The sequence below is a fragment of the Eulemur rufifrons genome, chromosome 5 (assembly GCF_041146395.1).
Source record: "Eulemur rufifrons isolate Redbay chromosome 5, OSU_ERuf_1, whole genome shotgun sequence".
NCBI lineage: Eukaryota > Metazoa > Chordata > Mammalia > Primates > Lemuridae > Eulemur > Eulemur rufifrons.
Window position 1 is genome coordinate 51180287 of NC_090987.1, and position 17183 is coordinate 51197469.

At 44.1% G+C, this 17183-nt stretch overlaps 1 protein-coding gene across 3 annotated transcripts in view; it reads right to left on the reverse strand.

The window, feature by feature from the left end:
* Positions 1-17183, reverse strand: part of PIEZO2 (piezo type mechanosensitive ion channel component 2) — a 459581-nt gene that overhangs the window by 26544 nt on the left and 415854 nt on the right. For 2 of the 3 annotated variants that reach the window (XM_069468281.1, XM_069468280.1), the window contains 7 exons: positions 10652-11074; positions 9998-10256; positions 7888-8070; positions 4815-5067; positions 3639-3771; positions 2324-2471; positions 2007-2221 (listed from right to left, as the gene is read on the reverse strand). In XM_069468281.1, the coding sequence (XP_069324382.1) occupies positions 2007-2221; positions 2324-2471; positions 3639-3771; positions 4815-5067; positions 7888-8070; positions 9998-10256; positions 10652-11074 (1614 nt within the window). Of the gene's footprint in view, positions 1-2006; positions 2222-2323; positions 2472-3638; positions 3772-4814; positions 5068-7887; positions 8071-9997; positions 10257-10651; positions 11075-13876; positions 14045-17183 lie in introns of all 3 variants that reach the window. The other variant, XM_069468279.1, reaches the window with a different exon arrangement.

A 17183-nucleotide genomic window follows, 5' to 3' on the forward strand; every position in this document is an offset into this window, starting at 1 on the left:
ATTTACTGGGCTATTGGGTGTCTTCTGGGTAACAATCCTTTATTTATTTAGTTCTACTTTAGACTCAGGAAAGAAGTATTCTAATTCTACTTTCTTTTTCAAATACTTGCATTGTCACCATTATTGTTATAAAGCAATAATTCCTATACCAAAATCAAAAGATCAGAGTCTAAACATTCAATCAAAAAGCAGCCATTGGGCCGGGCACGGTGGCTCACGCCTGTAATCCTAGCACTCTGGGAGGCCGAGGTGGGCGGATCGTTTGAGCTCAGGAGTTCGAGACCAGCCTGAGCAAGAGCGAGACCCCATCTCTACTAAAAATAGAAAGAAATTATAGGGACAGCTAAAAATATATATAGAAAAAATTAGCCGGGCATGGTGGTGCATGCCTGTAGTCCCAGCTACTCGGGAGGCTGAGACAGGAGGATCGCTTGAGCTCAGGAGTGTGAGGTTGCTGTGAGCTAGGCTGACGCCACGGCACTCACTTCTAGCCTGGGCAACAGAGTGAGACTCTGTCTCAAAAAAAAAAAAAAAAAAAAAAAAAGCAGCCATTTAGCTCCAGCCACTATTAGAAAAAATTTATATTTTTCTCATGAGACATTACATTTGAATCAGTTTATTTATAAGCCACATAAGTAAAATTCATTTTTCATTACTTTCTATTCACACTTCCCAAAATGGTATTCACCTGCTTGGCTGATACAGTATTAATGAGACTTGGCTGCAAAGGACTCTGAGGTATGATCAAAAGATCAAATTCAGTAGGAAGACTCCTCAGTGCTGCCTGAGGACGTTTGAGATAGTACCCCACAGTCTGGGAAGGCAATTCCAAAGGAAGGATTTCAGGGCCGTAACAATGGCAGCTTCACTGGATGAGCGGTCTGGCTCCCTCAAGCCCATGACAGAGAATTATGGTTTGCTTGTGTACAGAAATTCAGATGAATTTATTAAAAATTCCCATCATATTATGTGGACACTTCCATATTTACCTTCTGTGGGGACCCTTTTCTTTCAGAAGTAACAGAGCTGATACTTCTCATTTACGGCAATCTACTCTGTTTTCTTTATGGATTGACCCATTCATTTGTTCATGCATTATGCACCAACTTGGCGACAAGTGCTGTTTTGGGTGGAGCTGTGGGGTGGGGAGACCACCTAGGAGGAGTGACACCTGGAGCGGGACATGAAGAGTGAGGAGGACGCAGAACGATGGGCTGGAGGCAAGAGAAAGGAGAGCAAGGGAGGGAGCAGAGCTTTGAGACATGAGGGGACCTGGCACACTGGGGTCCTGGGCAACACCCCTAGTGCTTAGAGTTCCAGAAAAGAGAGGGAGAGACAGCAGCCACCTTCAGAGATCTTGCCAGTCCTTTCCCTACTGCTCTTTTTAAATCTCACCTAGCCTGAGCCTCCACTCACTTTAGCCAGCGGTTCTGGCGGTATTACAGCAGCATCTTGGCACGCTGGGTCTGCCCACTCCTCTTATCGTGTGTCCAGACCTTGTCAGGTGCTTCCAACCTGCTACCTCTAACCCCACCACTCACCACTAGCCTGCGTGGCAGATACCTCCATTATCTGCCCCGCCCTTCCTCTATGTTTTCTTCAACCACTTAAACAGCCTCCATCCTGCTCATCCATTTCTCACAGGACAGAGTCTCATGGCCAACCTCCTCTTAAAAATGCTCCTAAGACCATGCTCCTCTTTGTCTGCATGTCTAGTAAGGTGGATAGAGAAACACAACACAAGGACCCTAGGTTTGCTCTGGTCATTAAGGCTGTCACCCTCTTATTCTGAAAATTGGATAAAATCCAATTAATATATTTTTTGAGGAATCCATTCACACTTAGGATTGGCACTGAATTTAATATTGATTCAAACCTTTCACTTTTGCCGCCTGTGATGCTGCTCTGCCACGCCTCTGCCTGTGACTGGCGCCTGAGTGCAAATGCATATCCAGTGACAACCGTATGCAACGTATTTGCATTCCTCCAGCTTCTGAACGCCTTACCTCTCAGTCACACCAGGTAAGATGAAGAACATCCAGAAGTGAATTCCAAACACAAGGATGACCTGGAAAATGACCTTTCCCAATACAGTCTTCCTGAGGTAGAGGGCACGGTCCACCACCATGGTTCCAAACTGAATGAGGACCATCACCAAAAATGGCCCTGGGACCTGGTCCTCTGACAGCGAAGAGGTGATGTCTGCAGCTGCTGAGTGTTTCTGGGGAAGAGACAACAGGTTCAAGCGCAAGTGGCACTTCCCAGGAAGGAGAGCCATCACCCTGTGTCACTGAGTATGCTGTGGCCTTTGTCCCCAACCTACCCCAAAGGCCCAAAAGCCAAAGACAATGATGATGAAGTCCACAGTGTCAGCCAGGAACATGAGCACATACACGTCGGTCACGGCGCTGTACTCCGGGTGGATGAGGTTGTAAAAGAACTGCCTGATGGGCACGTATATTTGCAGAGTCCTGCAAAACAGAGACCCCCACCCGCTTGTTTCAAGAGGAGCAGGATGGCAGAAACCACCAGACACTGCAGTCATGCCACTCCTCTGCACTCCCCTTGCTAGCCAGGCTCTACCTTCCTCTCTTAGTCTCAGGATAGCCTGCTGGGGCAAAGAGTATATACAGTTTATCGCCAAGGTAGGTACTACAACCCTCTCTGCTGGTGACACCTCAAGCCTCTCTTCTTGCTCAAAGTGAATAGAGAGGTATAAAACTCCTGAGATTAGGTGCTGGGTTTGTAGCCTGATTCAATTGCTCACTACCTGTGGGACCTTGAGCATGCTATGTAACTGTATCTTGGCTTATTCTTCTGTAAAACTGGGGTAATAATAAGACCTGATGCCTGGGCTAAGATGATAATTAAATGAGGGAATATGTGAGGGTGGTCAGACTTGGAACACCTGGTCTGAGCACGCTGGAATGTTAGGTGCCCTCTGCTCCTCAGGTGTAGGGTCCTGAGCCCACTCTGGCTTCAAGTACTGCCCTGGGTTTTCACCTCCACCTTGCTCTGTGCTTTGTCACAGCGTCCTGCTGGCTGTGGCTTATCTGTCTACCCTCTGACCCGTCTTCGCTGCATTCTGGGATCTGCCTTCAATTCAAGGCCATGTTCAGGTATGGCCAGCTCTCCTGGGCTCAGAGCCTTATTCAGCTACCCCAGCCTGCTGCACCGCATCCATCCCCAGCAGGTGGGAGGGACCTGTGCAGTCTGCTGGGGACCAGGTGTATGACACTGGACAAACCGTTTCCCCATCATGCACCTCTATCCCCCTCAGGATGAGAGTGCATCTCCACAGCCCTTCCAGCTGTGACGTCACGTTCCTCTCTGTTTGGCTGGACTCTATCATGATAATGCCTAGAAATAGAAACCTTGAGCCCTTGAAATGACTCATTTATTTGGTTCAAATAGGAAGAAAATGTGTGTATAAATGCAATGGATATAAAAATGAATCATGCTTATTGAAAAATGATTTTAAAAAATAATACAAGGAGCCAATTTACCCGCCTTATACAGATGTCGTTTATGATATAGGAAGTGACTTCTCTGCTCCTCCCCTGGTTTATAGGAAATAATGGATACCAGTTCCCCAGCCCTCAAATAAACAGATGACCCAAATGTTTTCATGGACTCACTTCTTGATGGTAAAAGCTTTTGCTTTGATTAAATGTTCTTGAAGCTTTTCCATATAAAATTCCCTTTTGCTTTTTTGCTTAATGCTCAGAACACTGCTTCCTTTTTGACTGCTGTTTCGAGTGCTTGTGCTGCCTAGAAAGGAAAATAAATCGTATGATGTATGGAAAAGAATGGGGTTTATTAGCATGTATATCTCAGAAGCCCCCAGAGCCCACACAGCAGAGGGATGGCTTGAAACTGGTCTCAGAGCCTTTATTCAGGTGTTGAGAGTATGCCTCAGAGGATGAGGATGAGCTGGAGGATGAGTATGCACAGATGCCTTTAAGAATGATTACTCAGCAGTTTGGGATCTGTCCTCTCAACTCTGCTTCTACAGTAAGATAGATCTGGGGAGTGTCACACCCAGTGGTGGCTCTTTCCTGGATTGTTTTATAATCTTTGTCCCAGGAAGAAATAAACTGGAATAGCAGTTTTTACAGAGCTAAATAGGGTCTTAGGTTACAGATTTTCTAGATGATATCCACGACCCATGTCTGTTTTCATATCCTAATTTATCTAACTGTAAAACGGATATGACATGATCTTTTGAGGCCAGTGTCTGCCTCAAAAGCAGGTTCTGAAGTTGAATATACACAGGTGTTTGGAAGCTTTAGCCATGAGCACTGTAAGTACAAACGCCCAATTTACTCCAAGAATGACAACTGTAAGGCATATCTACTTTCTGATTGTACCTGCTGGTTAGTAAGACATTAATAACTAGCTTAGAAAGTAAGTAGATAGTTTGGGTAAAAGTTCCTATCAATTAAATCTAAATACATTATCAAAATAAACTGTGATTTATAGCACTCTGGTAATGCACAACAGAATTTTTGCATACAATTTAAAGTTATCCTGAGCCTGACACTTGCCAGGTGCCAGGCAATGTGCTGGCCACTTTTCCCAACTATCTCAAGTCCCTGTCTTGGAGGGAATCAGATGCTTTGAGCGATGAGGTCACACAGCTGAGGCAGGAATTGAACTCGAGTCTGTCTGATTTCAAAGCATTTTCTTTTCACATCACATTATCTGTTTCTTGATAGAACCCAATAAACTCCCCTGCCCTAGACCCACAGGCACCAGAAAAACTAGACAATTGGGGGCTTATTCCAGGCTAGAGATACCGTGTTGAAAGATACCTCTTTTGGATCTATTTGAAGAAAAGCTGGATCTCGGGGACATCTGGGAGCTGCTGCCGGAGCGTTTCCTGTGCACGGCTGTGTGCTGCTCGGGGAAGGTCACGTGCACTGACTCCACGGACGTGGCCAGGTTAATGGACTTGAGGGAGTCGGAGGAGTCTCTTCTGCCGCGGGCGAGGGAGAGCTCATCATCAGAGTCTTCCTTGTCTGAGCCACTCTCAACAATGTCATCTTCATCCCACAAGCCGTGGCACTGGAAACCAGGGAAAGGGACAACTGAGCCAGTGTTTCAGGTGGGACCATTGGCGTCCTGTCCTACAAAATCTAATCCAACAAACTGTCCCATAAGATTAGAAAAACAAGAGAAGAAAGCGTATTATCTAGAACTTTATGAGCATCCCGGTACAGTGGAAATGGTGGATGTAGATGATTGGAGTTTGGCTGATCACCTGAGATGGAGACAGATAATGTTTGGCAGATGGATAAAGAGGAGATTATAATCACTTGACTTGTTCCTTGAGTGAAACCATTTTTCAGAGCAGGTCTTTGTGCTCACAACCAGCATTTGAAGTATCAGCTGATGAGTCAGGCCCCACCACCCGTGCTCACCAAATGCATTCAATTGAAGAATGCTACAGTTCCTCCCCAGCCTGCAGAACAAGATCTGAATCCTCCATTCGCCCAGGGATGACTTAAAAACAAAGCCGAAGTGTTCTACTCAAAACATGTTGGCCTACATGTTAGGCAAAGATTGTGATGCCTTCTGCAGAGTCTGTTTTTTTCTTCAAGGAAACAGAATGAAAGGGCAGGCAAACAGAGAAGGAATGAGTACAGAGAAGGAGGCTGGGAAACCAGAGGTCTTGCCAGAGCAAGATGCTGCCTGGACTGCAAGTCATCCTTAGGACGACCTTGCTGCTGTCAGACGGGGCTCTCCAATGCGCTCACTGTCTGCTGAGTGCTCCATGGTCAGGCTGTGCCTTTGCTCCCCAAGACTTTGCCCAGTCCTCCCTCTGACTTCGACTCTAGAGCAGTGGTTCCCCAACCTTTGTGGCACCAGGGCATGGCTTCATGGAAGACAATTTCTCCACAGACCTGGGGGGCCAGGGAAGGTTCCAGGATGATTCAAGGGCATTACATTTACTGTGCAGTCAAACCTCTCTGCCAGTGATAATCTGTATTTGCAGCTGCTCCCCAGCACTAGCATCACCACCTCAGCTCCACCTCAGATTCTCATAAGGAGCCACAACCTAGATCTCTCCCATGTGCAGTTTACGGTAGGGTTCATACTCCTAGAAGAATCTAATGCCACCACTGATCTGACAGGAGGCGGATGTTATGCAGTGATGTGAGCTACAGGGAGCAGCTGTAAATACAGATGAAGCTTTGCTAGTTCGCGTGCCTCTCACCTCCTGCTGTGTTGCCGGTTCTTAAGAGGCCACAGACTGGTACTGGTCCATGGCCCGGGGGTTGGGGACCCCAGCGCTAGAGAATAAGAGCTCCAGGCTAATTTGTCAAAAATCAGTCGGTTAAAAACCAACGCAGAGGATGATCAATTATCAAATAAATATTTAAGAATAATTTGTCAGTTGGCAAAGTCATTCAATTGACAGTGTTCTTAAATATTTATTTATAAATATATTATTTTTTAAACATTCAATGAATGTATTCTTACACATTATAAACATAACAAACATTTCAGCTTTCTATAACGGGATTTTTCCATTTATATGGATTTCTTTCAATTTATTTTAAAAGTTGTTTTTTTTTTCAACATTAACATATTTAGATTGTTTCACAACTTTCTCAGTAGCATATTTGTATTAATGTAACTATTTATAAAATTTACAGCAAGCAATTCATACTGTATAGGATAATTTGAAGCACTTTTGAAATTTCTACATAGTTTTAATTTGATATTTATGGCAACATTGTATAAAAGCTATGGGGTAGTTTTGTCTTCTTATGAAAGATTTATCATTTCAAAAAGTATTTTTCACATTATTAGTTAAAATTTCAGCATACCATTACCTCAAATTTCATATACACTCATCATATATATGAAATTTTCATGTGTAAGTACACCAATAAGAAACACCGAAATTTTGTTTACTGTATGCTTTAAATATAAAATTACAGCTGTTAAGCCATTTGAAAATTGATGAAAAGATTGTAAAAATGCCTAAAGGCTTATAAAAAATTTTAAATGATACGCAAAAGGATGCAAAAATTGCAAAAGAATTCTGAAGTGGTCAAAATTATACCATCATGCATTAAATGCTGAAATTTAAAAATTTAATTTTCTAGAACTAAAAAAATTAGCACATTTATTAATATGTTCCTAGCAAGAATCAGTATACTGGATAAATTCACATAGTTAACATATTTATCAGAAATTTGCAAAATTTAGGCAAATTCAATTTTGGCTAATTGGTTTCCTTAGGTGACACACCTTTCATAAACCTGCCATGCCCCAGTGACCCAGGAAAGGCTCCCGCAGGATGGAAGGCTAGGGGCTTGGGCACTTTGCAAGATAGAGTGAGAATTTTGACCAGCGTATATGCAGATGAAACCTAGTTTGAAATAGCTCACTGAGCTAGGATAGAAGTTAAACACACTGATACATACCTATGTGTGCAGGTATGTGTATGCATGTGTGTACATTAACAATGCCAAGCCTCGTTCTAAAAAGGGACCAAGAAAGATACTACTTGATGTTCTGCCTTAAACTAGGGGTAGAATTTAGTGCATCAGGCATTAAGGTACTGCACATCATTCAAGCATGTAATAATCCACAAATGTGTATTAATTATGTGTTCAACCTGGGATAGAAATATGGGGAAATCTTCTCCCAGACTTATTGTAAGTTCCATTTTTGAGCACCACAAGTGTTGAAAAAAAAATGTCCACTAAATGAACATAACCTTTTTCTTAATAAAAAAAAAAAAAGCCCATAAAAGTAGACACCACCCACTTGCCCCCTGGCCCTAAGGCCAACCCTAGTGTTCCGGCTCTCCAGGAGCAGGACAGGGCTGCAGTCATCCGTGCCAGGTGGTTAGCTGTTAGCGTGCACTACCTTCAGAATCGACCGGTGGAAGAAGAGAGCCAGGAGCTGAATGAGGTCGTAGAGAACATAACCTTCCTTCTTTTCCACTCCTATGATATTTGGGGCGTGGTAAGGTTTATCTTTGTATAATTCCACGTGCTTATTCCAGGGAAAGAATCCAAATTGGAAGAAATACTTGACTACAATTGCCACCTACACACAGATGGTAGAAATTGAAAAAAAAAAAAATTACTCCTTGTCTTAGAAATAGATTTACCTGTATAAGAGAAACAGTGATATAAAAATTAAGAAAAGAATGCTCACTTCACAGTTTTGATGGTAGGAATGCACACAATGATGTGGAATAGCAACGTGAGCATCCTCACAGACTGCTGACTTACAGCCAGAGCAAAGCTCACTGTGGGAAGTGTCTTCGACTGCACGTCTAGAAAGGCCAGATTCCTCATGGTGCCACAGGATTGGTCACTTCCCCTACTTGGCATTTATGCTAATTTAGTTATGTATTTGTATAATTATTCAGCTGCTAAAATATGGTAGTTAGGACAAACCTGAATAGAAACATATTTATATCTTTATATTTTATTTCTTTAATTTGTAATCTTTAGGAGCATATGATGTGGTTTGGATGTATACAGTTTTCACTTTCCTCCCTCATATCTGTGTGCTACATCAGTCTGTCAGCGACTAAAAAACAGAAACATCTATTTTATTTTCTACTTATCTTTGTATTCTTGTGCATGGTTCTCAGCTTTTGGCACACAGTACAAATTGTAGAGTGAATTAACATCAACTTAATTTCCCATTTACTTCACTCCTTAACGTGAGAGAAAATGGAGAGCCCCAACTTAACCAGGAACATTTTATTTTTGAGGTGAAAACTCTACGAGTAGCTCTTGGTCCCCTTTCCGCATTCTTGGTTCCTCCTTTTACCTCACTCCTAGGTAAGACAAGGGATCTGACAGCCGTGCGCACACAGCCGTGTGACACACTGGTGCCATTCCCTAAACCCAGCAGTCATTTGTGTCCCGGAGTGATCTAATCGAAGTAATGCTTAGGAACAATTATTTTGGACAGGACAGTTAAAGTAATAGATATATATTTGGCTTTATAGCTTTTATTTTCATTATGGAAATACGATACATGCTGTCCATACTTTGAATACTTTTGATATGATTTGCCGTATAACTTTGTTTTAATTTTACTGTCGAATTACTTATAAACCTACAAAACTTCTAAGCTCTAAATGTACATCTGTCACCAGCAGTGTCACTGAAGAGGCAATTACAGTGCTGTAGAAAGTGAAAACCTTTCTGTGTGAGTCAAGGCAGAAAACCGCCATCTTCGCAAACCTAAGAACAGAAAGAGCCGTGGCAGTCCCGGGCTCGAAGCCCACCGAGCTTCTTTTACTCCAGTGGTTTCCATGGGAATTTGTGACTTCTCTCTGTTTACTAGGGCTGCACATGAAAGCAGGTCCATGTCACTGGGCAAGCTGCACATGTTCCCCTCACTTATGATGAAAACAGGCTGCTGAGCCACACTTTGTGTTGTGATTTTAAGCAGGTGCTTGTAGCATTTTGTATTGTGATGTATGAAAACTGACTTTTAGGTTTAAAAAGGGCAAATACGTATGCTGCATCACACTGTATTCAAAGTGCTTTACTGTATCCCTGAACTCAGTGGCCATTCACTGGACATCCCGTGGTGCCAGGCACTAGGCTCAGCTCTGCATGAATAAGACTGTTCTTGTCTTGGTGGTTAATATTCTAGGTCAGGCAACCGGGCTTCCAGAGCCATCCTACCACTTGCCAGTTGGGTGGGTAACTTTGGGTCAATTACTTAATCTCACTGAAGATGTTTCCTTATGTGTTAAATGGGAATGGTACTAGCACCTACCTGGTGTGAGGTGTGAAATGTGCAAAGATACATGAAATTGTGAGGGCCAGAAAACTGTCAGTGCTGATCATTGGTACATCTAAGAATGTCTGTGGGACTGAGTGTTCCGTGTGAAATCGTCTGGGGGTCAGGGCAGGGCCATCTGGAGAGAAGGCACAGGGGTGGGAGGTGCGCTTTCTGCACGGCGCCTAGAGTCATTCACGAGGGGGTTGTGCCCGAGGCCTACCTCAGTGTAGACAATGGCCATCATCCAGAAACGGCGGCTGGGCCTGGGCACAGACAGCATGGCCCAGAGGAAGATGAGGATGGGGAGCAGGAGGGTGATCATGGAGGCCGAGACCATGTGGTTGAGGATGATCACGAAGTAGCACACCATCTCTGAGCGGGCCACGAGAGTGTTGTACATGGCATAGAAGAGCAGCAAGAACCGGGGCTGTCCCACGTAGAATTTCTCTGATTCTTCAAGCTCATCGTCGTGAAACATTCTGTTCAAATAAACAGCACGGCAAACATACGTTTGTCTTTAATTTCTCCAAATGACTGATTTTAACTTAGCATGATCCCTCTTGCTGCACCCCCACCCCGCTTCTTATGTGCCTGTATTTCTTCTGGAGACAACCTAATATCAGACTTTATTATAGGAAGCGATGTCAACACAAGGGTCTATTGGCAGTTTCTGCTGGTTCCATAATTCAGCCATGGGAGGACTGAAGTTAGTTTTGTACTTTCAGTGCAAGAGGTCCTCAAATTGCATGTTTGCTCTACATGTCTAGGTGAACTTTTTTAAAACTACATGAATTTTTCTCCATATAAAACTAGAGTGTACACGTAAGTGGTGACCTCTGGGTAAAGCGCAGGGTCCCTGCCCGACTCTCCTTACTTGTTCAGCAGCAGTTCGCTGGCTGTCAGCTCGTGCGTCAGCGGAGGTAAGATGCTGGACTCCAGCTTGTCCGTGCGGCTGTCGTCGGGGCTGACCACCATGTGGTTCTTGCCTGTGGAGTCGTCCTGTGAGCCGAAGGACAGGTGCTCGAAGCTGACGGCCTTGCTGTAGGAGGGTGGCACCTCCACGTCCCCATCCGCAGTGGAGAACTGCGCCAACTCCTCCTCGGGGGTCAGGCCCGCCTCCTCCGCGCCCGGGGCTCCCGCCTCGTACTCGGCCTGGTACTCGGCCTCAGACTCGGCGTCGGCCTCCGCGGGCTCAGGAACCGGGCCCCTCGCCTCCTCCTCCTGCTCAGCCTCGACTTCCTCAATGGTCTCAGTGGTCCCCTGGCGCGAGTACAGCATGGTGCACTGAGTGGGCTCGCTGTGGGGAGAGGGGGAGGGCGCGGAGCCCGCGTCTCAGCATCCACAAGCCTGGGAACCTGTCTAGATTCTCAGGAGACCCCATCAGAGCTCCCAAGTGAAAATATCAAGGCACAAGAGCAAATGAAATACCCCATTTTCTCCTGCATTCCATTTATTCTCTCCCTTCAGGATATGGACAAACAGCAGCCTCTCCCATGCAAACGTCGAGGGAGCGCGTGCGCTCAGTTTAGAACCAGAGCGGTCCCGTGGCTCTCAAGGAGCACAACCCGCCTGTGCACAGAGGCTTTTAAAGTAGTGTCAGGATTCACAGCCATGGGTTCCAGTGTTTACTTCTAAATCAACACATACTTAGCATTGCACACCTGCCACTCTGTCTGCTTTAAAGAAGAGCACATCTGTAGGTTTGACCAAGATGTTTCTACTTTCCTTCCTATGCAATGGACCCACCCAGATCCATGAGGGAATGACTTTTTTCATTGAATATTGGCTAAACAACTGCCTGCTTGACAAAAAATGTCACCCTTCTCTAACGTTTGTTTTTCCATCTTTTGCCTTTTTCTCATTGGTGTGCATCACATCTGAGTCCCCACCGTGGCCCCAGCTCCCAGCCACTGCCCACTTCCCCTTGCCCTGGAATGAACCAGCCTCTGTCTCCGCACCAGCGGGAGCCCTCCCAGGGCCCTTCTCCCTTTCAGCTGCTCGTTCCACCCAGGGTGTAGCCCTGTTCTCTCTGCTCCCAACGACTTCACTGATTTTCTCCTACCCATTCCTCTTCGAATGTCCCTTTTTCAGAAGCTTCTCTAGTCTTACCGTCACTCCCTACTTTTGGCATCCTGTTCTTCTCTTGTGTGCCCTTCCTCTCCTCCTTTTATTCCTTCATCTTCTAAGTTTCCCTATCAGGTCACGCAGAAAGGCTGGACATGAAAACAGCACAGCCACACCAGTGACACTTACAGCCTGCCTTTTGTTATCGTCTGCCCCAGACACGCCCAGCCACCAGAGGGAAGAGGGGCAGAGTTACCTGGGAATTTGAAATCTGGTCAATGTAGGACTATAATTTGTTAGGTTCTGAATCATGTACTATTGTCTGAATGGCATATGTGAACATCTGGGTTCCATAATCACTGAGATTCCCAAATACACAGGATGTACCCACTTTTCTTGTCATGGATGCCAGTGTAGGCGTGTGAATGAATAAATGGGGCTTGGCAGAGCACTTCATGGCATCTCGTGACTGAAGAACCATGTTTGCATGAGTCCTTGATACCCGCTCTGGGGTAGATATTCCGGGGGCTTTGGTCCTGACGGTGTACATCGTGGAATGCCAGGCCAAACCAGATTTTTTTTTTTTTTGTTGAGACAGAGTCTCACTTTGTTTCCCAGGCTAGAGTGAGTGCCGTGGCGTCAGCTTAGCTCACAGCAACCTCAGTCTCCTCGGCTTAAGCGATCCTACTGCCTCAGCCTCCCAAGTAGCTGGGACTACAGGCATGCGCCACTATGCCCGGCTAATTTTTTCTATATAGATTTTTAGTTGTCCATATAATGTCTTTCTATTTTTAGTAGAGACGGGGTCTCGCTCAGGCTGGTCTCGAACTCCTGACCTTGAGCAATCCACCCGCCTCGGCCTCCCAGAGTGCTAGGATTACAGGCGTGAGCCACCACGCCCGGCCCAGATTTTTGTTAAGACTTACCTCAATTACATACGGCCTCCTAGGAAGGTCATGCAACTGACCCACCACCCAGGGATTTTCAGATCACTGTAGCCAACCCCATACCAGGTCTAACTTCCAGTGTGACTGCAACCAATTAGAAGCACACTCCCTATTGTTTAGGATCCCTTCTGGCCCCCAGGAGCAGAGGATACCTTCAAGACTCAGCAGAGAGGACTGGCACAGCAAGCATGAGCCAGCCAGGGCCAATGGCCAAGGCCTTCTCGTCAATGCCAGGCTCCAGTGTACCGCAGCACTGTGTCAAGATATACAGCTGCCGGCAAAAAGAAGATAGCACCCCTCTGATTTGCCACTATGAGTAATCAAAACCTGCTCTGGTTTGGGCCATTTTCATAAGCACAACAGTAGTTGATGCTTCTATGTGTCTACTGACCACTCTAAGGCAATTCAAAAAACGAGTTTTGGATCATATGTCAATAATTTCATTTCCAAATGATTACTGTTTTAGGGTAGGACTTAATGACAGAACTTAAACCAAAGTAATTTTTCCAAACAAAACTAGTTATAAACTACAAAGATGATACATTCTTTTGCATAATAGTATTCTTTTAAAAAAATCAAGGGTATAATATATTCTGACTTTATGTCAATTATGTACATACTATGTGGACAGATTTATTATGTATCAACTAAAAGTGACCACAGGTGGCATCATTTTAGATTTTTTTTCTGCTGCATGTATCTTTGGATGAAATGATGAGAAAAAGTTTTCTACCTTTCCTGATAGATTTCCCCCTTCGAGGACTGCCCACATGAGCTCTAAATTATGGAGAAAACAATTATGTCTTTAAAAATGGAAAGTATAAAATACTTTAAAAATGGAGAACAATTTTTATAACAAGGATTTTAAGAAACTCCTAACCAACAAAAACTAAAGAGTGATTAGTTTAATATGCTGTCTTGAGAACAATTATGTCTCAGAAAGGGAGGTGGTTGTGCTTTTGTTAGTCATGCAGATTGTTAAAATAAAAATGAAATAAAAACATACATCACAAGAACTTATATTTGCAAAGATATAAAGGGGGAAATGGTGATAAAATTATGGAACAAAGCATGCACAAGTTAAGCACCTTGATGCTAAACTGCCACTGTCAGCTGATGAGGAGGACATATCCATGCTGAACATTTTACGGAGCCTAGGCCGAGCACGCTCACTTGTTTTAGGAACAGTTTCTGGTCCATCTAAATCATCAAGGGTAGACTGCCTTGAGAACAGCATGGTTGCTTCAGTGTAGCAGCTAGCAGCGCAAACAGTTACAGAAACAGAGTGTTAAAACACCAGTGGTACATCAGGTTATACACGGATCAATTGACTAACACACTGCCATGCAGCAAACCACACACAACACCAACACCACCAACAAAGACCACCACAGCGGGGCTCCAGGACAGGGAAGGACCTGTTTGGCAGGACAAGGAAACACACGAGTACTAGATTTTTAAAAACATATTGGCTAGTGATAAATTATGAAATGGCATTCTCTGGCTGGGACTGGGAAATAGAATTATGACAAGTCCCAATATTTCTCTCACAAAGCAGAATTTATATAATTGTAACTTTGTAACAGAGTTTTTTTTTTTTTTTTTAATTAAAGAAGATAGGCTTTATTTGGAGCTCGCAATCCTGAGTTCACTGAGAGCATTTATTAATCAAATTGCTTAAGCAGAAATAACTGCTCATGTAAAATTTATATAAAAGATTTCAATCTTGTCTTTTTGGTTTTTTGAACACAGTCTCCAAAATGAGAGAGGGAAACTCAGGAATGACCACAGCAAACTGAATTTTCCACCTCATTTTTTGAGTGATACTCAGTGATACTCAGTTAAGCCAAACTAGATGCTTGCATGTAGTTGAGATGCTGGTTTGATATGCAACTGGATATAAACCAACATCAAAAATAAAATAAAATGCTGTAAAGAAAAAAACAAAAGAACTCCAGCAACGGCAGGGGCATTTTGTCCATTAATTTTTTGTTTTGCCTGATTTTTCTTCTGGATAATGTTTTGGGTCTTGGTGGATGCCACAAGGGAGAGAACCCATTGGGTAAAGTCCTCATCTCCTGGTACCCAACAGAGCAATGACTGGGGAGGGAGCATGGCAGGGCCAGGACTCAGCTGCTGCTGGGTGAAGACACTAATGGGAAGAAGCAAATAGAGCTATGGCACAGGCATGATTTCAGTTCAGACGTGGCTTAACTTCCCCAAGAGGGACAAATGACCCAAAGAGTCTCTGCGGGAGACAACTGGAATCTTCCAACTTGAGTGCGACTGTCCTGGCTGACCCAGGTGCACAGGCCCTGGGAGGTGCAGGCTGGCTGGTGTCCAGGCTGATCTTGTTGGGCTGAGCATGATCATCACGTGAGCTCACTTGGAGCCTCCTGGCTGCCTGGCCTGCAGAGCCACATGCTGTCAGCGGGGGTCCTGAGACCCACATGGAAGCTATTCAGAATGGAACGACCTTTGGGAGTCTAGGGGAGGGAACTGGAGTCATCCACGCAGGGAATCAGTTACAGGGCTTTTCAGGTCCCAGGTGCTGGAGCACAGTCTCACGGCTGCTCCACCGAGGCCGTGCTGCTGTGCAGGTCACAGATATGTGGCCAAGACAGGTGGAGGTGGGCATGAGAGCAGTCACTCTCTGATAAGGACATAGAGGTTGGTTTTTGTTTAGTTTTGTTTTTTATTAAAGGCCCTAACTCCTTTAAATGTCACCAAGTCCTGGACAAAATGAGGAGACGATGACAAGATAAACTGGAAACTCATTGGACAAGCACAGCTAGGATTGGGCTTCAGTCCCCATGTTGATGTTAACTGGCTCTTGGGCATTAGATAAATCAATTCCTCTTTCTGGGGCCCCAGTTTTGTATTTCTGAGAGGAGGGAACTTTGAGTTTCTATATTTCATTTCATATTTGTAGAGATGCAACCCTGTAGCCTTGTGAGAATCTGCAGGCAGAAAGATACTGTACCGGCTCCTGCAGCTCTGCTCATATTTCCTTCGTGGGAACTGATGATTCTAATTCAAAAATCCTGTTTGTCTTGTTAATTCCTGGGTAGAGTTCTGCCGTTACTTCTTCCCACCTTCAGAACATACACGATCCCACACAATTGGGTTCTCTGTGAGGTGACCAACTTGCCATCCAATTCAGGACAGTTGTAAAGTGAGTAGGAAGGGGTCTGCTGTCATCCCCTGCCTGTGGGCCACACACCTCGAGCTCCCGCAGGAGAACACAGCAACCTCTTAGGTGACATATTTCAAATGATAACCGCCCCTTCCTATCTGGGAATGCTCTTCAGACTGTAACTAATGTTTCTTGCAGCAATTTAAACTAAAGCTAATTTATTTTCTGGGAAAGTAGATGTCATCTGATTTCATAAAGCAACCATTAAAAAATAAGTTTGGCATTTTGCACCTGGATTTGAGGAAATCGTGACTATTCCAGAAAGTCAAAGGGAATACAAATTCATTTGTTAGATTCTCACCCAGACCCCATCTACATCTTTGGGCATGTACTGTATGTCCAAAGGTCAAAATTTGTGACACAAATCCTAGAGCAGGAGCCCTAAAGGGGACTGGCTGCTGGGCGATCATGTCCTCGCTGGGAGGTGGCAACTGGTGGCCATCTCAATGACACAGGTGTCTGAGCACTAGCTTCTACAGCACAATCTCCTCTAGGGAATGTTACTACCTTCCCCAGCAATCAGCATGGCTTCCTGGAGACTCTAATGTAGACAAATTATTGCTCTTGGAGATTTAAAAGTTTCCAAAGTCGAGAAACCAGATGTGTGGCTCAGTCAAGAAGGGCACTTATGTAAACTCATTTTCTGGCAACAAAATGGACCCTACTATGCCTTCCGTTTCTTTAGGTTGGAAATAAAAGTAAAAATATCAATTAAAACTTAATTTTTTTGTGTGTGTGTGTTAAGGATTTAATATTCTGTCCAGAATGTTAGCTTTCTTTTTGCCTGTTTCAGTCCTTTTTTTTACTATTATTTATTTCAGCTTATTATGGGGGTAAAAAGTTCAGGTTATATATATGTTGTCCATGTCCCGCCCATCCCCCCGAGTCAGAGCTTCAAAGGTGCTTATTTTCTATTGTACTAGTAATGCATTTATTGATTGACATTTTTATAATTTGGGGCATACTGTGACAGTCTTTGTTAAAAATCAATCAATGAATTTAAATATCTCCTACCTCACAATTTTTGGTCATGGGTATGATTTTATATTTGTAATTTTCGGGCAGTTATTTGATTTTATTTTAACCAGTCTTTCAACTTCTTCTTCCTTTTTCTTCCTTAATTGTAATTTATAATACTTAATTTTTTAATTGGACATATTTTCAATTGTTATTCAGTTTAAAGTCATTAAAAGAGGACT